At 32.5% G+C, this 22,062-nt stretch overlaps 5 protein-coding genes across 7 annotated transcripts; 2 read left to right on the plus strand and 3 right to left on the minus strand.

Annotated features, from left to right (window-relative positions):
* Positions 1–422: 422 nt before the first annotated feature.
* On the minus strand, positions 423–4,147 carry LOC105196049 (G-patch domain and KOW motifs-containing protein). The gene is made up of 5 exons (XM_026132288.2): positions 3,419–4,147; positions 2,419–2,779; positions 2,229–2,332; positions 1,222–1,526; positions 423–927 (listed from the first exon to the last, which is right to left on the minus strand). Exons 1-5 carry the CDS (start codon positions 3,553–3,555, stop codon positions 530–532), a joined length of 1,305 nt encoding a protein of 434 aa, XP_025988073.2. The 5' UTR covers positions 3,556–4,147; the 3' UTR covers positions 423–529.
* On the plus strand, positions 4,145–12,025 carry LOC105207655 (WD repeat-containing and planar cell polarity effector protein fritz). 3 transcript variants are annotated; one of them, XM_026132285.2, is made up of 15 exons: positions 4,145–4,227; positions 4,309–4,438; positions 4,973–5,150; positions 5,225–5,418; positions 5,500–5,600; positions 7,193–7,307; positions 7,416–7,625; positions 7,730–7,893; positions 7,967–8,071; positions 8,136–8,344; positions 8,869–8,992; positions 9,054–9,223; positions 9,295–11,045; positions 11,374–11,500; positions 11,587–12,025. In XM_026132285.2, exons 1-15 carry the CDS (start codon positions 4,145–4,147, stop codon positions 11,670–11,672), a joined length of 3,747 nt encoding a protein of 1,248 aa, XP_025988070.1. In that variant the 3' UTR covers positions 11,673–12,025. The 3 variants fall into 3 exon arrangements, with proteins under 3 accessions (XP_025988070.1, XP_025988071.1, XP_039313357.1); XM_026132286.2 differs by lacking the exons at positions 4,145–4,227; positions 4,309–4,438; positions 4,973–5,150; positions 5,225–5,418; positions 7,193–7,307 and adding an exon at positions 6,029–6,202; XM_039457423.1 differs by lacking the exons at positions 4,145–4,227; positions 4,309–4,438; positions 4,973–5,150; ... (1 more) ...; positions 5,500–5,600; positions 7,193–7,307 and adding an exon at positions 5,914–6,202.
* Positions 11,644–13,591, minus strand: LOC105207654. The gene is made up of 4 exons (XM_011177225.2): positions 13,372–13,591; positions 13,158–13,247; positions 12,550–12,683; positions 11,644–12,454 (listed from the first exon to the last, which is right to left on the minus strand). Exons 1-4 carry the CDS (start codon positions 13,393–13,395, stop codon positions 12,169–12,171), a joined length of 534 nt encoding a protein of 177 aa, XP_011175527.1. The 5' UTR covers positions 13,396–13,591; the 3' UTR covers positions 11,644–12,168.
* On the plus strand, positions 13,517–17,926 carry LOC105207802 (conserved oligomeric Golgi complex subunit 8). The gene is made up of 10 exons (XM_039457424.1): positions 13,517–13,940; positions 14,606–14,677; positions 14,768–14,892; positions 15,258–15,533; positions 15,744–15,957; positions 16,060–16,220; positions 16,437–16,712; positions 16,773–16,961; positions 17,289–17,444; positions 17,525–17,926. Exons 1-10 carry the CDS (start codon positions 13,886–13,888, stop codon positions 17,774–17,776), a joined length of 1,776 nt encoding a protein of 591 aa, XP_039313358.1. The 5' UTR covers positions 13,517–13,885; the 3' UTR covers positions 17,777–17,926.
* LOC105207656 (T-complex protein 1 subunit gamma) lies at positions 17,926–21,032 on the minus strand. The gene is made up of 4 exons (XM_011177227.3): positions 20,796–21,032; positions 20,628–20,689; positions 18,567–19,704; positions 17,926–18,484 (listed from the first exon to the last, which is right to left on the minus strand). Exons 1-4 carry the CDS (start codon positions 20,830–20,832, stop codon positions 18,069–18,071), a joined length of 1,653 nt encoding a protein of 550 aa, XP_011175529.1. The 5' UTR covers positions 20,833–21,032; the 3' UTR covers positions 17,926–18,068.
* Positions 21,033–22,062: the final 1,030 nt, after the last annotated feature.

A 22,062-nucleotide genomic window follows, 5' to 3' on the forward strand; every position in this document is an offset into this window, starting at 1 on the left:
AAAAATCTTTCCTTGCATTTGATTAAATTTATTTTTATATACGGTTGCGTATAAAGAAAGAGAGAGGGAAAATCCTAATAAAAATTTTTCTCAGAATTTTTATATTTTTAAAATTTTTCAAAATTTTTGTATATTTTTATAACTTCTTAAAAAATTTCTCTGATTTTTTGTACGAATGGAAATAATTCAGAAATATTGAGAAAGTACATCTTTTGTAGAATTTTTTTATGTATATGAATTTTTAAATATATCAAGATTTTTGTATTTTATAATTTCTGATAAAATCTGAAAAAGTTTAAAATGTTAAATACTATATCTCAACTTTTTTGTCAAAAAAAGTTCACTTGAGTCTTTAGCACAATTTTAAACCAAAAGATGCATTAATAAGGTACAATTGGAAATTCACTCAAAAAAGATTAAACTCCATGGAAAAATAAGTTTTATTAAAAAAAAGGGAATACAAATAAAATTGTATAAGTTAATATAGAACATAAATCATGTATACATATTATATATTGCGATTTATACGTTATCGTCTACTAGATGATCGAGATCTATGTTTTTTGGATTTTTTTCTATTGGAAGATTCAAATGATATTTTATCTTTTCGTCGTTCACGTTCCTTATCTCTTCCTTTATGCTTCTTAGACTTCTTTGTCCTTTTAGTCCTATCGCTACTACTAGAGCGCCTCCGACTTCTATCTCTTTTCTTATTGTCACTGTCACTGTCATTCTCACTGTCGGATGAATCCCTTCGTTTTGATTTTTTACTCGATTTCTTCGATCTGTGTTCATGGTTGTTCTCTTTGTGCTTTCTTTTCTTTTCAGGTACATCCGAATCGCTGTTACTGTTCAAATTTTCCAACGATATGGATCTTCGTTTACGAGTATCTTCCTTCTTCTTATGCTCTTCATATTTAGCAACATCTGAAATCAATTTCATCGAATACTAAAGACTAAAACTGCAAAAATTTTACAAAGTAATAAATTACATAGGGACTTTTAAAAAGTGTTAAATATATAATTAAATATGTTATATTTCTTTAAAGAAAAAATTTCTATGATTCTTGATTGTTTACTTCATATTTTATAATTCAAAAATGAGAAATTATTTCTTCATTACGCTACGTACACATATATACGCACATGTAGTTACATATACACTTGTTACACATGTTCATTTAAAAGTCCCTAAAAAGATAACTTTCTCTATTTACTAACTTAGAACTTTAGAATTTTTCGAATATTCCGCCTTTGTCACTGCTTGAACTATGGACTCGTTCACAGAGATGGTATTTCCATTCAGTGCCATTTTCACGATTAATCTTCCCGCATCGTCAAATCCTTCAATTTGGCCATAAGTATTAGCTCGCTTGCCAGTTATGATTTTTATAAAACTTCCTTTCTGTATTACTAATTCTTCTTCTTCTTTTTGAGATTTTCCACCTGGTTTTTGCACTGCTACCTTGTCTGCACCAAGTCCCATCCCTATTGGCCGTAATTCAGGTACAACGGGTTTTACAAGCCTGTAAATGCAGTATATAAAGATATGAAAGAAGAACAACTATAATCTATGTTCGAAAATATATTATGAAATAAACATGGAAAAAAGTGATATAATTTTGAGCAAATTCTGAACATATATTTTTATTTTTTAAACACCAAATAAAATTAAGTTTAAACTCCAGTAATTAAAAAATTAGCTATCTGAATTAATTAATACATACATATATATATATATATATATATATATATATATATATATATATATAATATGATTGATGTAATCAAAGTCATAATTTTGTACTTATATTTTAAGTGTTCAAAAATGTAATAAGTCTTACAATTCTGAACATTGCATTGATACATTTTCCAAAAATTCTTATTTTTCCAGAACCTATATTTTGTAAAGACAAAAGAGAGATTGATGGAGAGAAAAATAATATCATCTAACATTATTCAAAATTAGTTTTATTCAAAGTATCTAAATACTTGAACACCCGCATATTCCCAATTATACCTTTGAACAAAAGGAAGTTTTCTGATACAAAAAAATAGTTTTCTATACAAGTTTTAAGCGATAAGACTAGCAAGCAAATGATAATAGACAGATCAGATTTCCTTGAACTTCAAAAATCTTATTTTGTTCAGAATTGTATCATGTTTAAAATTGAATCACCATATTCAATATACAACATTTACATGTTTCATTTAATACAAGTTCTTACTTGGGATTTTTACCAATTCCTTCACCAGGTTTCCATCCCATACCTCTTAACATGGCTGAACCAAAGAGATCTAGTGGTACCTTTTCATAATCTTCTAATGTACTCTATAGAAAAAAAATAATTTTTTTATATGATTCACAAATGTATTATGTAATTATCACTAAATTAGTAGTAATCACAAAAAACTTACTTCTTCCGCATCCTTTAAACCTTGTCCCTTAACTAAGGATAAAGTTATATCACATAACTCTCCCTCATTTTTTTCTGTTGAGTTAAGGTCTTCTATAATTTCTTTAGCTGCCTGCTCATCCAAAGTAAGGGTTTTACTTTTGGGGGATGATTCTGTTTTTATTTGTACGTTAGAGGGAGTTTTAATTGGTGTTAAATCACCATTAGATATTCTATTTGATTCTTCTTTAACCTTGACATTTTGTATATTGTCATTATTTATTTTTGACTTTGAAGCATCTATTCTATTAATGATTCTATCATGCCAAGTATTAGATTCCAGTAATGGAATGACAAGAGGTTCTTCTTTTTTCTCTTCTTTCCTAAACAAACATATCCTTGTTAAATTATATTAGAGAGAACAATAAAATGTATTATAGAATATGGGAGCTATTAGAACAGATTAAAACTTAAACTATTTTATTTAAGAAACAATCTCAACATATGATTTCAATAAAAAAAAAAAAAATGAATTAAGGAAGGATGAACAAAGAGAGATACAATAAAGAGTTATCAGTGCAGAAGTTAGTGTGCAAATAATTGAAATAATAACGAATGAATGCATTTAATATTTGCATATAAATATAATTTAAAAATCCGATATACATAAATTAAAAAAATCGTCAGATCTACATAAATGTTTTTAATTATAACGAAGGTAATTGATGTAATCATCAAAGTCAAAAATTGGAATGGAAATATGTAAAAGCAAATGATGACATTTGGGCTACGTTCCGTTTGACACATGACGCACATAATGTAACAATTCGTCTTTGTTTGATACATTCGCGGAATTACAAGAATAAAATGATACATCGAATTATGTATCATTTACACATTATGCGTGAAACAGAACGTATCCTTGGATGCCTTGGAGTATTAAAAATCAGATGAGGTTAGACCGAAATTGAGGTTATACGCGCGCGCTGTTTTCTTTGATCCAACAAATTTTTTTGACTCACCCAATCACCTTAATCGCCTTTTCATCTAGACACTCGATATAATCCACTTTTTTCTCCTGTAGCTTCTGTTTCTCCAAAAGCGGCTTCTTTATAGACTTCGCGAAACCAAAAGAAATTTTTTTGCTTTCTTCTGCCATTTTCTTATAATTAGATTTAAATATTATTAAATTTATTACTATATTTGAATATTATCTTGTATTTTTGTTCTTTACATGTAATCTATGAGTTTTTTTAATCTTATTTGCGTTTTCTGTCAACGTATACAGCAGGTCAATATCTCCAGTCTCTAACCCACTCTAACCGCTTGGCTTTAACCATGCACTTCAAGCAAAGCGGAAAGCGGAAAGCAGACACAAAACTGCACAAAACTCCAAACACTCGAATACTCCAATGGCGATGATGTGCTTGGGCGACGACGGGCGACGAGGCCGACGCCGCTGACCACTTGGACTACAGCTTTTGTCCTGTTTTACCCAATTGCGTGACTGCGATGCACAAGTAACTAAAGGCGAACGTGTGTCCAAGGAACTTCTAAACGGAAGTGAAAGACGTTAACGACGTCGATTATAGACATGGAAGTAGATATGTCGTGGATTTCCTTCAGGTCGCGCGAATCTAACCTCTCGTGAACTGTGTATACAATTACGTATTGTTTACATACAAAATTTGAGTGGCTCGCGTCTGTGGCTCCAATAATATTTTGTGCATTTAACATTGTGTTTGACAATGTTCGCGTTAACGGGAGAAGTCAACTTTTGGACTTTCGACGACAATATAAACATAGAAGTTACGGATTTCGGCGCATTTAAGTAAAGATATAACATGATATTATAGATTTTCACATTTTGCATTACATTATCATAACTATTCGATCGCTTCTGATTTTTTAGATACCACGATAAACGTATCGATGGCACGTACGAGGAAGGCAAAAGATCCTATTGTCAGGAGCGTGGCATGACTTACGTCCCGGAAAATAAAAAGGGAAACAAATTGAAACATTCCATTAAGTACTTAGAGGTACAATAAATTTCTCCTATCCATTTTCACTAATGTAGATTAACTTTGATCTCGATTTAACTTGCTCTTTACCCATTCTTAATTTATCCTTAATTTTTATGTTAAAACGAATGAAAACTTAAAACTATATACAATTTGACAATTTTGTTCTACAAATTTCTTTTCTTGAAACATCAAGAGCACTGTAATTAGTTACATTTATATAATTTTTTTTTTAAATAATCACTCATATAAGTACTTTTCAGAGAGTTTGAAGTACACGTAAGAGTCACTGAAGAATTTTTTTTACTTGTAAAAATAATGAAAATGAATTCAAAAGTATCATGACCTGACATGTGTAAAGAAATACTAAAAAAAACATGTACAAAGTGTTATTTTAATTTTGGTTTAATGCATTCTGTTTTTTCCAATTCTTAGAAAAAGATACAAAATAAGTTAACTGAGATTAAAGTTAAGTACATTATAGAAATAAACATTCATTTTTTCCTCATTGAATTTTAAAAATTATTATCACATTATTATTGTTATATCTAGGATCAACTTAAAGACAATTCTGTAATTTATTGTCAATGGTATGATGATTCTATTGTGCAATTAATGCTCAGCAATGGTTTATTGGTGCAAATACAAGTTTGTCTCTTAAGTGGCGATGTACGGCAAATTAATTTTGATAAATATCTTGTGGGGAAGTTATCTGAACATATATCTGATGGTAATGCTATGATTTTATCTATCTATTTACATAAAAATATACATAAAAAATAATATCTTACTTTCTGTTCACAGTAATTATTACTAAAAGTCATTTGGTTTGTACGTACAATGATAATCTGGTGACATTGGTGTATTTTACAAAATCTAAAACGCATATCTTTGATAAGATCACCAAGTTGGAACCTAAGTTAATCACAACAGACTTATTTATACCTAACGGACGCAGATTGGATAAGAAGATTCAAGTGAATAAGTCTGCTAATTTGGTAAATTGTGCCTTTAGATAAATATTTTAAAACTACAAATAGCAAACTTTACAATTTGTGAGAAATGACGCATCTTTGCAGATATTGATTTGGCGAAAATCTACAATGAACGAAGTTTACCCTTGGAGTCCTGCCATGAAACAATATCATCGAGCAAACATGCATCTCTTTCAGCTTACAGGGTATGAACTTAACCAACTTTTTATCTTTCTCTTTTTTAAGACAAAATTGTATACATGTATATGTATATATATATATATATATATATATATATATATATATATATATATATATGTGCTTTAAATTTCTTTACCGTTATCTTTTTATGATTTAACTTCTTTTTTCTCGTTCTTGTTTAGATGTTTCTTCTTTTCACATAATTTCTGATGATTTTTCTTATGCAATTCCCACAAATCTTTCTTATATTGAGGTGGTGTTGATAATTCTTTGGCAATGCTTTTAGTAATTTTCTTTGGTAAATCCCATGTACCCTTTTTTATAAAATAAAACATTTTTTTAATTATAATTTGTATATACTGTACATACATATAAACTTAAGAGAAATTTATGATGATTTTAAGTAATTTGTATTCTTAACATGTTAATGCAGATGTAATATTAATTTATACGAACTTTAAATGTTCCCCACGGCGAATGTCCGATCCTTTTGACGCTATCTAATATGCGTCCATTATCATCAGCGATAAATTTTGTAGTGACACAATGCCTGACCGGCCAACTAGGATACCATTTAGGAATTTGCCAGTTCCGCAATTTTTTTGGGGTAAATGCATTCTCTGTCCAATGACCATGCCAATGTTGAGACATTTTTATATAACTTTTGTTGTTTTATAATTTTAACACGCATGAAATTTAATTGTACTCGTGCTTGCTATTATAATTCTTACTTTTGAGCATGACTAATTATGTGTTACTATGCATGTTGCATGGTTGCTATGTAAATCAATAAGATCTAAGAACAGACCTAATTATTACAAATACTACTGAAGTATACACAAGGTTGGATAAAGTAATATTTTTTTTAAGTAAATTAAGTTGAAGTTAATGGCTTATAAAATTAATTTAAGTTAAAAGCTGCACGAATAAAAAAACTAACTCAGTTAAAATATATATTGCAAATTTGGTATATTTATTTTGCATATTTTGCATATTATTTTATATATTTATTATAAATTAATAATTTTTTTTATTAACTTGAGTTGAAGTAAATAAAATTTAGTTACATTAAAAATTGTGATTTATAAAACTAAATTTGTTGCATTAAAAGTTGCATGAACAAGAAACTAACTTATTTAAAATTTGCGTTAAGATTAAGTTAAATTAAATCAAATGTTAATTTTGAAAAATATTATTTGTATTAGATTAGAATGTTATTTTTAAAAAATTAGATTATTCTAAATAACGAAACAATTACGATAAATATGAATCGTCAAATAAATTTAATATTTTATTTGTAAATAAAGTTTATATGAAATAACAAAGAAATATTGTTTTTTATAGTAATTTATTTTTTTATATTATAAATTTTTAACTCAGGAAAAAAGTTAATAAGTTAAAATTTGTATATTTTAAAAATAATTGGTTGAAGTTAAAAATTAACTCATTTAAAATTAACTAAATTAAATTAAAAGTTATTAACTTTTTAATTTTATTATTTAATTTTTTAACTAGTTACTACCCAACTTTGAGTATATGACCTGTCCAAATATTGTGATACATAAAAATGAATGGATCTAATGATTCATGTTTTCAGAACAAAGTTAGAATTATTATGTTACATACGTACTGAGTTTGATCCCTTGTGTATTACATTTGATGCATGCGATGACAATATTATTCATTCTGTAGAGCAAAAGGTCTCAAGGAAGGTAATTATAGTTCATAATTCGGTGTTTTTTAATTTAATATAAATTTAATATATTAAATGTGCTGTATTAAAAAAAAGTTATGTTAGTAAATTTGAGTATTTTATATAGGGAGAAGTTACCGTAGAATGGCGTACATACGAAGTTTCTCGGCAGAATAAGTTAAAGAGAATCGCCGTGATTTCCGTACCATTGCCAACGCACACAAGTTGTGTGAAATTTTCACCTAATCAGGAATTATTACTTCTATGTTGCATCGATGGCACTATCATGATGTATGATCAAAACAAATCGACAAGCATCAGTGTAAAAGCAGCTTTTGTAGGTTTTATCATATAAAATATACATAATTTTTCATATAATAATGTATAATATATTACTAGAAGGTGCGTTTTTTTGATGATTCTCTTTTTTTCTTATTTAAGATACCTACTTTAGCCACTTGGCATAGCGGCGGTATGATATTCGTAGTAGGTAACGACAGAGGCCAATTTCAACATTTTGATATCACTTTAACGTGTATCAAAAGTCAGATATTGAGCGACGAGGCAACACCAGCGAACATTCTTGACTTATCATCGTATTTTCGGTACAAGCAATAAAATAAATCGATAGGATGTAGCTATAAAATTTTTGATTAACGAAATAATTGTACAACGTAGAAATCAACATGCCTTGCTACACATGGAATGGAACAAGAAGAGCGAGCCAAATCAGTTTCGTTATTACAACAATGGCAATTCTTTGTTCCTGTTACTTTTCGAACGGTAAGAATCTACCGTTTCGTGCTCAATGTGTTCGAGATGAATTTATTGTGTTTTATTATAACAGAGGACCGATTGGCGTCATTAAAATGATCGAAGGCGATACTTTCTCTGGGGACGAATTAGTCAGAAGATATTTGTCAGAGTCTCGGGCAGACCAAGCGACTTCCTTGCTGCTGTCGATGAACTGGGATACGCATCCACGCGTGTGCATGCATTCGCTCAATCAAATATTAAATTATTTATTCAAGTTACCATTAACAATGGAACGCGAAGGTAAATTAAAATTTTCGTCCTTTTTAACCTGATAATTAACCCTCCGTTTGTAATCATATTTTTACTCTTTCTGTATATGATTTGAGTCTTTCTTATCCAGCTTAAAGATCTATTTTTAAACCTTTCTATGTATATAAGGGTTAAAAAAAAGATATATTTAGTAATTTTTTTCTCACATCAATGTATAAAGTATCTAGATCTCTGACCGCTACTTGACCTGATTTTAAATCCGAGTACTCAAAATGTACAAAATTTTGAGAGTTCGTTTCGATTTTGTGTCCTTATCCGATTTTGGGTCTCGACTTGATTTCGGGTACCCGTAAGTTTCGGATACCCGACATTTTTCGGGTACTCAAATTTTACAAACTTTCGGGTCCCGACCCGATCCCGAAAAAAATTCTCGACCCGACTCGAACCCGAAATCTCGAGTACTCGCACACTCCTAATATATTATATATACTTCCTTAAGAAAGCTTTACGAAAAATTAATTCTAATCCAATTAATTTTAATTTTGATCTAATAGGTCTAATACAGAATGCATTGGGCAGTTTTCATGTACCTATTAAACCAATAAGCCAAGCTGTTGAAGAAGAATATGGAGATGAAGTAAGAGATTTGACGAGACGATTCTTCCATCATTTATTAAGGTAATGCTTTACCTGATACAAATCTAATACCTAATTATTTTAATGATTATGAATCTTGTAGATATAAAATGTTCGAGAAGGCTTTTCGATTAGCTATTGATCTAAATGATCACGATCTTTTTATGGACATACATTTCTACGCTGTGGTTTTGAATGATATGGAACTGGCGATTGCGGCTAAAGAGAAAGCTGAAAGTATCCTAAGCAGATCAAACAGTTGCAATGGCTCGCGTAAGAATTGACAAATCTGCTAAAAGAAACTTATAAAGCTTTAAACATGTCCTATATCTAAAAATTTTTAGATTCCACATGTTCAAGAACATCATGTTCCATATGTTCCGATTCGAGCAATGAAAAGGGAGAGGAGGAAGAGGAGGAAGAAAACGAGGAGGCCGAGGAAGAAGAGGAAGAGGACGATGAAGGAGAAGAGGAGGAGGAAGAGGAGATAGAAGCAACGTACAGTGAAGACAGCGAAGATTCTCAGAAGGAAGAACGACCACATCTGAAACGGTCGAAAAAGCATTACAGAAAAGCCTCCAGTTCAAGTCAGATTCCACCCTTGCCAATTATCCATCCTCATCATACCACGAAGAGCACACTTTGCGCGTCCTACAATAATATTCCGTCCACTACTAAGACTGACTACATCTTAGTACCTTCGTCCTTCGATTCCTCCGATAACATTTTAACCACTCCGTTTAATCACCCCTCGCACATTTCAAGTCCATTTCTAGCATCGACTTCTTTTAATAAATCGTTGTACAGTGCACACTCAAACTTTATGCCGACTAGCGCGATGAACGTCATTGACAGTTCTCAGGTGTTTAACAATGCATCGGACGACTTGATGACTACGTCATTTGGCAGTATTTCTCTTACTGAATCGGAGGTAGCGGCAGATGATCGATCTGGTAATAATTTCGACGAAAAATCGTATAACAAGTCGTTACTTAACGAAATATCATATTCTTTCAATGGTTCCGCCAACGCAGGAACAACTTGCGCGCAAGACGACAGCTTCATTTCTACTCCTTTTAATAAGCCAATATATGAATCGGAGAATATTCAATCTGATTATCTGACGAGTTGCTTAAACGTCGATAATAATATTATGTCGACATCATTTAGTACTCGAATTGCTAGCACTCCTGTTTCACACAGTAATTCTATTAATGCACTAACAGCGAACAATAATACCGAAACAACTTCCATGTTACGAAGCGCGAAATCCTCAAAAATATCTGATAAATTATTAACTAAAATTGATGCTAATGCTCATACGACGGATCAATTGTCTCTTCCGGATAGTATTTGTAACAATCTGATGTCTACTTCGTTTAATTATTCTGAAGGATATGCGACTCATGAAAGTGAGGATATTGCGTTTCCCAACATGTTTAACAACGATCAAGCCATTAAATTACAACATCCTGTAATGGAGGAAAGGGAAACGAGCGTCACTATTCCACCGCCACCGCCACCTTCTCTGATAAATTCTCTCACTAATTATCTTCATGGTTTACCCAGAAAAAATTATCTTTTATCTAGCAACACTCAAGGTTTACCGAATATTAAAGAATCAGAGAAATTTGTGTCGAACAAAACGCACGTGCCGTCGCGCATTTTGCAAAAGCAGAATACCACGACGTCCAATATCCCTGAGAACCAGAAAATGTCTCCATCTTTTAAGACATATAGATACAATTACGATCTAGATTACATACCATTTCACGATACTCGTGACGATACAGACTTACAACTTTCGCAAACAGTTAGCAGAAAGTTTCCCTCGCGAAACTTTCATCCCAGCTACAGTATACAACATGGATTATTCGAAAATAGATACCTGTCGAGATCTTCCCAAAATAATACGAATCGAGAAACTAAGATGTTTTCTAATGTACCACCTCTGCCTGTAATTAACACATCTATTGCCAATTCAAAGATTTGCTCCACGTGTCCATCGTTCACCGATATGCCGAGTTCTCTCTCTAATGAAAAGCCAAAAGTGAAGTTTTCGGATACCGTTACTCATATACTGGTACCTGGCACAGTAAGTAATTTAAAAAAAAGCATATGTCTATATAAAATAAATGTAAATTTTATACTTATGTAACCTTTCCCAAAAGCACTTATATTTTTTTTCACGTCTACATTTATTTCGTATTTTTTTATCTGTATTATTTCCTATTGGCTACCAGCATTGTAATAAATTGAAAGGTTTCTTGAAACAGAATAATTATCTATTAACGGGAAATAATATAGTTTAAAAGAATTCCATATAAATGGAAAAAAAACATGTGCTTAATACTTCTGACTTACATATATATAATAAAATAATATAAAATTTATATTTAAATGTACTCATATATGTATTACAGACTCAATACAGACAGAAACGATCTTCTGCACAAACACACATAACGGATCCCAAACGTGAACTAGCTGAAAGTCTTCCACTTTGCTTGGGTAATGAAGATTACCTTAAGGATTTTCAACCATTATGTAGTAAGCAGTTTGCTTATTAATACATCTATTTTGTTAAGAAACTTTGTAATACAACTTTGCTTAATGTTGACCTTGATATTTTGTAGAAAATGACGTGGATGAAAAAGTAAAAGAATCTCCGAAGACTGATGACAGTACAAAGATTAAGGTCGTGCATTTTGGTTTATTGTAAACAGTATTATTAAAAAAAATAATAAATGTATCACACATACGCGCGCGCGTGCGCACGAATTAATGAAAGTGCAAGAAGAGCAAGAAATGAAACGGAAACCCGACATTATTTATGATAAAAAATAATTTACTTTTATCTAATTTTAATCTAGTTGCAAGACAGGTAAAGGGGTACAACGGATGACAGTCTGGATCCCATAGGCGGATCTTCAGTAAGGAGAATCCACCTCTTCTTGTTAATAATAAAAACAGATAAAAATAGCGTGAAATATCTTATTGAGATACTTTTATAAAATTTGTATATATTGTATAATTGTCTTAGACAAGTTAACAAAGAAACTTTTCATCAATTAATTCTGTATATAATTTTCAAATATTTCCTGTTTGAAGAATTTACATACTCGAAGAAAAAAAGAGTATTTTTGCGTCATTGTACATACATATATACAAGGATTTGCACTGAAATCCTACATTAATTCGCAACAATTAATTTGCATTTAAGTTTTATTTTTTAATGTGTTTAACGCAGATTTTAAGTCAATCAATTCTTTATCTGGTATATATCGCTTCTCTTCTAGCGCAGGATCGAAAATATTTACGTTCAGAGTAACACCCTGTGGTAAAGCTGCTTCTAATGTCCTAATTAATACTGAACATTTTATAGAGGATATCTCTGACAACTGCATATTTCTCTCATAAATTTTTAGATTATATTCAGATACAATTTTTGTCGTGCCAGTTTTATATTTCTGTATCTTAAGTTCTTGAGGTGGTAATGGCCAGCTGGAAAGATGCAGGATTTAATTAGAGAAAGAATTTAATTACAGAATTGTATTACAAATTGAGAATGATATTAAAGAAGTTTAATGCAAATTTACCCGTTGTCTACGTCAATCTGTAGGATGTCTGCCAACTTGTGTACAAAAGATTGGTAAGATTCTAGCACAGGATAATCATAACCCGTAATTTGTACATTTACCACAGGTAGAAGGGGAAATTTTGATTTTCCCGTCTATAAAAATCAGTTAATGAAATATTATGTGTCCTCCAAACACTTACTTAAGCAACACAAATTCAAAGTATATTTAATAAACATTAAAAATTAATTTTAAACGTTAAAATTAAAAAATAAATGTTTAAAATTTCATATGTTTTTAAGGCTATTTAAAAAAATATTTTATAAGACATAACATCTATTTCAACATTTTCTTACTGGTTTAAGATATTGTTTTTTATATGAGACATTTCGACAAATATGTGTAAATATTAAAAACACTTAATAAACGTTTTTATACATTACATTACAGTTAAATGGTTTTCAAATGGTCTGGGTATAGCCAGAAACCTCCCTTAGAGAAATATTAGATTCACGAAAAAATTATTTAAACTTATTGTGTATAATAATGGATTCGAATAATTTTTCAATAATTGCCGACAGTTATTTCGCGAGTCCAAGTAATATTTTTTAATAAAAATTAGATCTAACCTCTAAGTAATCCGGCTCGTACAGACTTCCAGTGTAGAATTTTGCCAACGAGATTTTCGTTGCGAGCGGACGTTGTCCAAGTATTGCGATCTAAAATAAAAGCAATCATGTGTGTATAAAGCTAAATAATATAAAGCTGCAGTAAAATGTAAAATGATAAGGTTATGTTTGTTACGCGTATTATGTAACTCAGTCGCGAAAATACGAGATGTACCTGTTTAAACAGATTTAAAGCCATTTCCCGTGAACTGATCAAGCTGACGATTTCCAGGAAACTTTTAATTCATAAATTTAATTAAATCCAATCGCCGAGTTGTCACGCCCGACGTCGCCTGGTCGCCGAGAGATCTCCAGTCTCCAGTCGCGATCAGCTGATTGTTCGCGCCCGCTGAGAAGATGACGTTTACGATCCCGTCGACGACGTGTTGTTTCATGGAAAACTTTCGTAATAAATGTATCTAGTGTCTGCCAAATTTTTATAATCGCGAAAAAAGTTCATAATTGCTACGCGAGGAAGTTATTTTTTATAATCTAGGCCGCGATGAGAGTTTTCTATTCTTTGGAATAATTACGTGAGGTTATGACAGGATCCGTTGAATTACGTGGCACATCGAAGGAAAACACCTCGCTGATATTTGCCACCTGCTGTGTCGATAATCCACTGAGCATTAATATTTTGCAACAAATGCGCTAACGGCTGACGTTGTACAGTTTGTCACGAGGAGACTATGGATATTGAGACGGAAAATGTGATAAATCTAATATTTCCAGAAGGTATTCCAGGTAAGATCAGTCTTGTTTTTTTGAAATTAATAGTTAGAACAGGATTTATTTATTTCAGCTTTTTTGTCAAAAAGCGACCAGATTTGCAATATTTTTAGGCCCGTTTGCATCAATGTAGCTTAGCTTTAAGCTCGGTTTAATTAAGAATGGGGAAAAAAATAGAAAGTTAACTGAGTTAAATCATGTTCAAAGTTAAGCTACATTGATGCAAATGGTCCTTAACCACATACATTCATCTATACTTTAATTTAATTACTAATTAATATCTATCGCTCATTGTGATTCATTGTGATGTTCTTGTTCAATCTTTTTTGTTTATTTTTACTTATCTATACAGACTTTAATAACAACACATCTGAGCTATTGTCTTTTTTTTTCACATTGTTCTAATTATAATATTACCAGGGTTTCTTACCCTGCTTTAGGGAAAATGCTTTTGGATTCATGTAAAACTATTGGAAATAAAAAATAGGGGAAAACTCCAATATTCAAATCCAATATTATATACCATTAGTTTCAATAGTTTTTCTAAGAGTCTAATAGTATTTTTTCAGAGCATGTTTTTGTCTTTATCTTCTTGATCTCTTACCTCTTTTGAAATTAATAATTAATGCATTATTGCTTAATGATATGTTCACATGCATTTTATTTAATTATGATTTTAGAATCCTGGAAAGAAAATCCTAATTTTTATCAATATCTCTCAAAACTTGGAGGTTTTGATGTCGATCAGCTAAGTAAGAGAGTGCCTTTATTATTCATTGTCAGCCTAATTAACTATCTAATTTTGCTTTAATAATAATGAAATCTTTCCAAAAAAATTGCAGGTAAAGAACCTGATCATTTATCTGACGAGAAAAATGCAGTGCTCCAGACTACTCAGAAGTTGGTTTTTGCAAACTATAAAACCTTCATTCGAACAGCGGAAAGCTCTCGAGAAATACTTAATCATGTAATTAATAATATATATATGTATAGACTTGCTCTGGAGTACTACTAAAGTGGATGATTTTTTATCAAAGCGCTAATTCAAGTTTTTAAAATTTTTATACACTAAAATAATATTTCATAAGATTTTGTTTAAATTAAAATAGCGTTAATTTAGTTATTCTAACACCTTGCAATCTATACAGTAGAAAAAAATAAAAAAAAGTTCTTACAAGTATCAAAAAATTCTTAATTTTTGTGGATGAATTTTCACTTAGAGTAATGTTAACAGAAAACTATGAGTAGCACTTCAGAGTTAAAGTATATGTACATACAGTACAGATCTGCACAATGGGTTTATTAATTAACAAATTGTTGTTTCACTTTTAGTTCAATGAAACTGAAAGTCGTCTTGATAAACTTGTACAAAAGATACCCGAATTCGTGGGAAAATGTCAATCGTTTTGCGATACTTCGAAGGATATTAATGCGCATCGAAGATTAAACAGTTTAACGCTAACGCGAAATGCGGAGCTGCTTGAAATTCTCGAGATGCCTCAATTAATGGAATCATGCTTGAGAAGCAATCAATATAATGAAGCACTGGAATTGTCTCAGTACGCTCGTCAATTAGGAATGAAGCATGGCGATATTCCTATTATTTCGGTACAAGCTTAGTAAAGTTTAAGTAAAAATTGACTGATGAAATTGTCAAACATAAGAGAAGAGAGTCTTCATTGGTCAATGCGGATCTTTAATGCCTAATAATTCTGCGTGAAATTTTCTCTTCTTTTATGTTTAGCAAAGTTTCTTTTTACGCAAGCTCTTTTCGATACTCTTCGATAATATATCCGTATAATTTTATTAATATTTTAGTCTATAGTAGCAGAGATTGAGAGTAGCTGGTCGGGTATGGTGGGACAAGTAGTTGGCTCTCTAAGAGGAGATTTGCCGCTTCCACGATGTCTTCAGCTTGTAGGTTTGTTGCGTTCCATGGATGCATTTACGGAATCGGAACTTCGTATAAAGTTCCTTCAAGCGAGAGATAGTTGGCTTCAAGGCTTGCTGAATGCAATACCGAAAGAAGATCGTAAGGGGATTTTTATTTAAATTACAGTGTACACGATACAACATGTAAAATGAAATGAATTAATCAGACTAATAAGAAAATTATATTTTACGCGTATCACAGCTAATCTTCACATAGCTAAAACAATAGAATTATCCAGGATACACCTGTTCAATATAATAACGCAGTACAAAGCTATGTTTAACGATGATGAATTAGTAATTCCTGGTCGCGACTTGACATTAAATGAATCCGCGATATTTTATCATTGGTTGGAGGAAAAGGTAGGTTTGTATGTATAATGAACACTGCTCTTATGAAAAAATATGATGTATTAGATTTAGTAGCATTTGATCAAAAAAACTGTTGGATCAAATAGTATAAAATATTGGATTCGAATGATTTTCCAATTATTTCCAATAGTTTTTTTCGTGCGAGTTCCAATAATCTTTCCATATAAAACATAAACAGAAATGTGATTGAGAATTCTTTTTTTCTAGATATCACAATTTCTTACTACATTGGAGCAGGACTTGCCAGGTGTAACGTCTATAGATACCATTTTGGGCCAGTGTACGTACTTTGGATTATCTTTTGGTCGAGTGGGCGTCGATTTCACTGGTCGAATGTCGGATATATTCGTACGAGTTATAGGTGAAAGATTCGAACAGAATGTTCGTAGAACGACTAGAAAGTTTGAAAAAGATATGGAAACATTTACATTAATTAACAAAACGCAACGACTCGATATAAAAACGGAGACTTGTATTAATTCTGTAAGTATAAAATTGTATCTCTAAAGTTTACATTCGTTTACAATCGCAGCTGTTTCGTAGGAAAATCCGCCTGAACAACTGGTAGAATTTTACCCTCTGGCTGTATACTGCAATGGGATAATAGCAGCGTTCAATGAATTGCGACTCTGCGCACCGGTAGCAATATCCACTTTGTGCACAAAATTATTACAAGAATCTCTGCATAACGTGGCGAGAGCCATGTTGGTATTTTACAAGCAAGAACAGCAAGTGAGTTTTTATTATCATATAATTTTGACTCGTAAGTAAAATTCATGATTAGGAAAGTTAATATTTTTTAAAACTAAAATCAAAGATTTATAAAATTAATTTAGTTATTTAGTTAAAAGTTAATTTAGTTAATTTAGTTAAAAGTTGAGTTAAAATTAAGTTAAAGTAAATTAACTTTTTAATTTAGGAAAAAAAGTTAGTTAAAGTTCCAAAAATAAATAGTTGGAGTTAAAAATTAATTCAATTGAAATTAAATTAATAATTTTTTAACTAGTTTCCACTCAACCCTAAAAAATTTAATATTTTATTAAGACGTATATATCATAGGCATTTGCTGCCGCGGAACGGGAGAACATGATCAAGTTCACGGAATGTTTGAGTGAACAATTAATACCTTATATACAGTACTGCATACATGCGATTTTTCCACCTGTCCAAATCGCAACGCATTTGGGAATATCGGTCAGTGTACTTCAAAAAGAGGTATGGACTCTCAAACAATATTAAAAAAAAAAACAAAAAAAGCAAAGACAAATTTATATATGACGTAAAATAATTTGCAGGAGATCACATATTTAAATAAGCGGAGCATAGTAGAACCTGTGGCCGCACTATTACCTATTAAAAAAGATTCTTTGGCTTCGAAATTATCAAATATGCAGTCATTAACGGCACATAACGCAAAGAATCTTCCCATCGCAACGTCTTTGCCAGGAGAAACTACGGATTCAAAGAAGGTTGCGGAGACAGAAAAATCAAAAGAAAATGAATTTACTCGACAAGGATTAATACAGAAGCGCGATGTACAAACTTAGCAGAATTTCACCAATAATATAAAAAGTGTTGTATAACGTATTTGATATATAAAGATCAAACCATTTAATTGTAAATTTGGACATAAAGAAATTATTTACTATTCTACGTATGTCATCGAGGTAGTGTAAATAAAAAGATTTTTACCGTCATCGGGGGCACTTGTCTTTATTTTTTGAAAATGCATACAGAAGAGATAAAAATCTAACAGACACGCGAGAGAGAAAGTGCAAAATAATTGAATCTTAAAGTATAAACGTAATGTGATTAGGTTTCAATGGATATCAACGATACTTATTCTTTCATAGATTCCTCCGTAACTTGACTCGGCTGCGCGGTATCGTTCTCGTTTTTCTTCTTTTTACTTCCGGAAACGATATCGTCTATTCTCAATAACAGTATAGCAGTCTCGATCGCCGTTTTGTACGTCTGTAACTTTACAGACAACGGTTCCCATATACCGCGTTCCTTCATATCGACCAATTTTCCCGTCTCTCCATCAATGCCCCAGGTAGTGCCTTCTGTCGCGTGTTTGGCGCGCAACGCCGTCAGAGTCCTGATGGTATTTGCGCCGCAGTTCTGCGCCAGTGTCCTGGGAATAATCTCCAAGGCCTGTGCGATTGCCTTGTATGGCCATTGTTCCACACCGGCGAGACCTGCCGCTTTTTCCGTCAGAAGCCGGGATACTGCCATTTCCACTGCTCCACCACCTATGGAAGAGAAAAGAAAAGAAATAAAATTTACCTAAAACGCAATTTTAATGAAAAATAAAATTACAGTAACGTTACGCACCTGGTACAAGCTTCGGATCGATAAGGAGATTTCTGGCGACGTGCAGCGCATCCTGCAAATTCCTTTCGGTCTCATTCAAGATATCCTTGCTAGCACCTCTCAGAATGATGGTGCAAGCTTTAGGATCCTTGCATTCCGTGATAAAACAGAAATAATCGTCGCCGAGTTTCTTGATCTCGAAGAGACCGGCACCCGTGCCGACGTCCTCATCCTTCAGCTCCTCGGTACGGTTGACAACGGTGGCACCGCAGGCGCGAGCAACTCTGTTAATATCGCTCTTTCGTAGTCTACGTATCGCGGATATGCCGGCTTTCACGAGGTAGTGCTGAGCAAGATCCGATATGCCCTTCTCCGTAATCACGACGTCCGGCTTCACAGAAATAACATCCTCGCAAATCTTCTTCACATGCTCCTCCTCCAGTTCCAAAATCTTCGTAAAATCTGTGTCCTTCATTATCTCTATATTCGTCTGAGATTCGCCCTTTTTGTATTCCAATGGACAATCCAGCAGCACTATTCTCGGATCTTTGATGTAACGTCGCATTTTCGGATGCGTCACGTCCTTATTGATCATTACGCCCTTCAGGACAGTGCTATCTTCTATCGTTCCACCAGGTATTTTCTCCACCTTGGCGTAACGTTTGATGTCAATCTCCCTTCTGCCGTTTTCCTCAAACATCACCGTGTGAACGGCATCCAGAGCAATTTGGCAGGCCAAATCAGACCAGCGTCTGATGAACTTAGTGCCTGTACAGGAGTTTATCACTTGGACCAGTTTGTCTTTGTCGTTGCAATCTAAATCGATGCTGACTTTCTCGTTCAGGATTGTGACCATGTCTTCCAAGGCCTGACGGTACGCTCTTATAATGACAGTGGGGTGCATATTCTGTTCCAGGAACGGTTCGGCGGTAGCCAGGATCTCACCCGACAGAACGATGACTGAGGTGGTGCCATCCCCTACCTCTTCATCCTGAGTCCTGGCAATTTCTATCATGGACTTTCCAGCAGGATGCTGCACAGTAATTTCGCGCAAAATCGCGTTTCCATCGTTCGTCATTACGATGCCACCCATCGGGTCCATCAGCATCTTCAACATGGCTTGTGGACCCAGACATGTTCTAATGACGTCGGCGATTGCCTTTCAAAATAATAATATTTGATAAATTAATACAATACATAAATATCTTATATGTATCTTTACAAGATACGCTTGAGTTACATCTTGATTCATGGAACGAGATCATGATATTCGATTCAACAAGTTACTTTTTGCACAAAACACATTGATTGAGAAATAAAAATAAATTTATTTCTTATCAAAATTTAAGTGGAGCGCGTTAAAGTAAACCTTTACTAAATAATTTTTACTGCTTTCTCTGTTATTATATTTAAAGTTCGTAATCTATAATATACACAGAAAAATGTTAATTCTGAGTAAAGTGATTGCTCAATTTACTTTTTTCTTCTTCAAGTAACGATTATCTTTGAACAAAGAATATTTTCTTAATAATAGTCTTAAAATATACTCATTACAAATTTTAGAAAAACTGATTTTCATGTACTCAAAAAAAGAATTATATTAAAAAGTTTTTCTCGAATAAACATAAGTAAATCAAATATTTACTTTTACTTAATATTCTTAATTTAAGTATTATGTTTAAAGTATATACATATATTTCGAATAAATCCGATGTGCTTGCGACAAACTTATGATAGACATATATAAATAAACAATATTTACTTAAAATATTTGCAGTATTCTAGTGTCATTTTTTGTGTTTTATTGTACATGAATATTAATTATTTCAAGTAAACGATGAGTGCATTTTAAGATTATTATCAAAGAAAATATATTCTTCCTAAAAACCGATCATTCCTTGAAAGAAATAAAACGGAGTAATCACTTTTTTTTTCTTAGCACAAGAATGCAATTTTTCTGTGTGTAAGAGAGTCCTGGCTTCCGCGTGCGTGCAGAATCACACGTGGGTGTGTACCTCGCGGAGGTCGCGAGAAATGCCTTATAAGGAGATAACGTCACTATCGCGCAAATCGGATGCTCACCTTGCCCGCTTGGATATTTTCTCTCTGTACCTTCCTGCCGGTGTCGCGCTTCGTGTTCTGGCCTGCGATAATCAGAAGATTCGTCATGGTTAGAAAGACGTTTTTACGGCTCGTACACACGAGCTGCAAAAACGAATGACAAACGAAAGTAGATCGACTTGAACTTACTGAGAACAACAATCGGTCCCGCACCCGATCCAAACATTATGCTTTTATTTTGTTGTTACTTGCGTTTTCCCTCTGTTATCACACCGATCGGCGTGTACACTTTCCTCCGGAAAAGGACGAGGAAAACGTTAATGAAACGCTAACCAAAATCAGTTTCAAGCATAGAAACGTGAGAAGGCGCAAAGTCCCAGGAACACGAACAACACAGACGAACAACGTGCGTTCGATAGAGTCACTACTTTGCGATGCTGCATCAATAAAATAGAAAACTGCCCAAACAGCACGTAACATTTAATAACATTTAATATATAAAAAATAAAACATTTAATAATATTTAATATATAATTGACGTTCAAAATTAAATTTGAATTTAAGTTAATTTAATTCTAATGCAATTTTTTAATTTTGATTGTGATAATTATCCAGAATATCCCCCACCATCTTCGATTTATACGAAATTAGGCTGAAAGAGAAAACAAAAATTAATTTTATTGTAAAACAGACATTTGTTGCCTGCTTTAATTTAACATGTTTTATACTTATCAATTAATTTAGTAAAGCAAAAGGTTTTAGCAATAATTTTACCAAATGTATGTTCCGTTCCACAGAGGTTTGCGACTTCAATTAATTTCAATAAATTCATTTTATAGACCATTAACTTCACTTTAATTTAAAAAAATATTAACTTCAATATTCTGATTTTACACAATTTTAAATTTCTTTACACAAATAAAATAATAATTAAAATTAAGGAAGATAAAGAATAATTTCATATTAATAATAAAAAAAAGGTTAAACGCGTTAATCAATTTTTTTAATGTAGTATTAAATGTCAAATGAAAAGGTTTCTTTATTGGAACATGTTGCACATATGCCTCTCGAAGCTTTGAAAATTCGTCACAGTTATTAGGAAAGTAAATTACGACAGGAGGAAGTAGGTAACATCGAAGAAATGGCGTCATCCGTCCGATTAAACAGCTCGAAAAATCGTCCGAGTTATTAGGAGTACAGAATTAGCGAGTAGGTTTACTGGATTTCTGGGTAAAATATCCCCACCCATAGGCAGAGAAGCTACTCGGTAATTGGCTAAACCTACAATGATGGCTTCCGGCGCCGGCCAATCAGCGCGTCAATACGTAAGTGATAGAAGCGCCCCCGCCTCAAAGCCGCTGACCAATTAGCGTGTCGGTACGTGAATAATAGAAACACCCCCGCCGTAAAGCCGCTGACCAATCAGCGCATCGGTATGTGGTGATAAAGACGCCCC

This window comes from Solenopsis invicta, chromosome 14, assembly GCF_016802725.1.
Source record: "Solenopsis invicta isolate M01_SB chromosome 14, UNIL_Sinv_3.0, whole genome shotgun sequence".
Lineage (NCBI taxonomy): Eukaryota > Metazoa > Arthropoda > Insecta > Hymenoptera > Formicidae > Solenopsis > Solenopsis invicta.

What these genes read in the sequence shown, in the direction of transcription:
- LOC105207656 (XM_011177227.3), bottom strand. Translation starts at nt 20,832, where the DNA reads ATGTTTGGATCGGGTGCGGGACCGATTGTTGTTCTCA. An exon ending in AAAATATCCAAGCGGGCAAG is followed by an intron (nt 19,705 to 20,627) that starts GTGAGCATCCGA and finishes TTATTTTGAAAG; the next exon opens with GCAATCGCCGACGTCATTAG. An exon ending in CGATCCGAAGCTTGTACCAG is followed by an intron (nt 18,485 to 18,566) that starts GTGCGTAACGTT and finishes TCTCTTCCATAG; the next exon opens with GTGGTGGAGCAGTGGAAATG.
- LOC105207802 (XM_039457424.1), top strand. Translation starts at nt 13,886, where the DNA reads ATGGATATTGAGACGGAAAATGTGATAAATCTAATATTTCCAGAAGGT. An exon ending in TTTTGATGTCGATCAGCTAA is followed by an intron (nt 14,678 to 14,767) that starts GTAAGAGAGTGC and finishes AAAAAATTGCAG; the next exon opens with GTAAAGAACCTGATCATTTA. An exon ending in TGCAATACCGAAAGAAGATC is followed by an intron (nt 15,958 to 16,059) that starts GTAAGGGGATTT and finishes CGCGTATCACAG; the next exon opens with CTAATCTTCACATAGCTAAA.
- LOC105207655 (XM_026132285.2), top strand. Translation starts at nt 4,145, where the DNA reads ATGTTCGCGTTAACGGGAGAAGTCAACTTTTGGACTTTCGACGACAAT. An exon ending in AGCAAAAGGTCTCAAGGAAG is followed by an intron (nt 7,308 to 7,415) that starts GTAATTATAGTT and finishes TATTTTATATAG; the next exon opens with GGAGAAGTTACCGTAGAATG. An exon ending in AAACAGTTGCAATGGCTCGC is followed by an intron (nt 9,224 to 9,294) that starts GTAAGAATTGAC and finishes AAAAATTTTTAG; the next exon opens with ATTCCACATGTTCAAGAACA.
- LOC105207654 (XM_011177225.2), bottom strand. Translation starts at nt 13,395, where the DNA reads ATGGCTTTAAATCTGTTTAAACAG. An exon ending in ACGAGCCGGATTACTTAGAG is followed by an intron (nt 12,684 to 13,157) that starts GTTAGATCTAAT and finishes TGATTTTTATAG; the next exon opens with ACGGGAAAATCAAAATTTCC. An exon ending in CAGATTGACGTAGACAACGG is followed by an intron (nt 12,455 to 12,549) that starts GTAAATTTGCAT and finishes GCATCTTTCCAG; the next exon opens with CTGGCCATTACCACCTCAAG.
- LOC105196049 (XM_026132288.2), bottom strand. Translation starts at nt 3,555, where the DNA reads ATGGCAGAAGAAAGCAAAAAAATTTCTTTTGGTTTCGCGAAGTCTATA. An exon ending in AAGGCGATTAAGGTGATTGG is followed by an intron (nt 2,780 to 3,418) that starts GTGAGTCAAAAA and finishes ATGTTTGTTTAG; the next exon opens with GAAAGAAGAGAAAAAAGAAG. An exon ending in GAAAAATTCTAAAGTTCTAA is followed by an intron (nt 928 to 1,221) that starts GTTAGTAAATAG and finishes AATTGATTTCAG; the next exon opens with ATGTTGCTAAATATGAAGAG.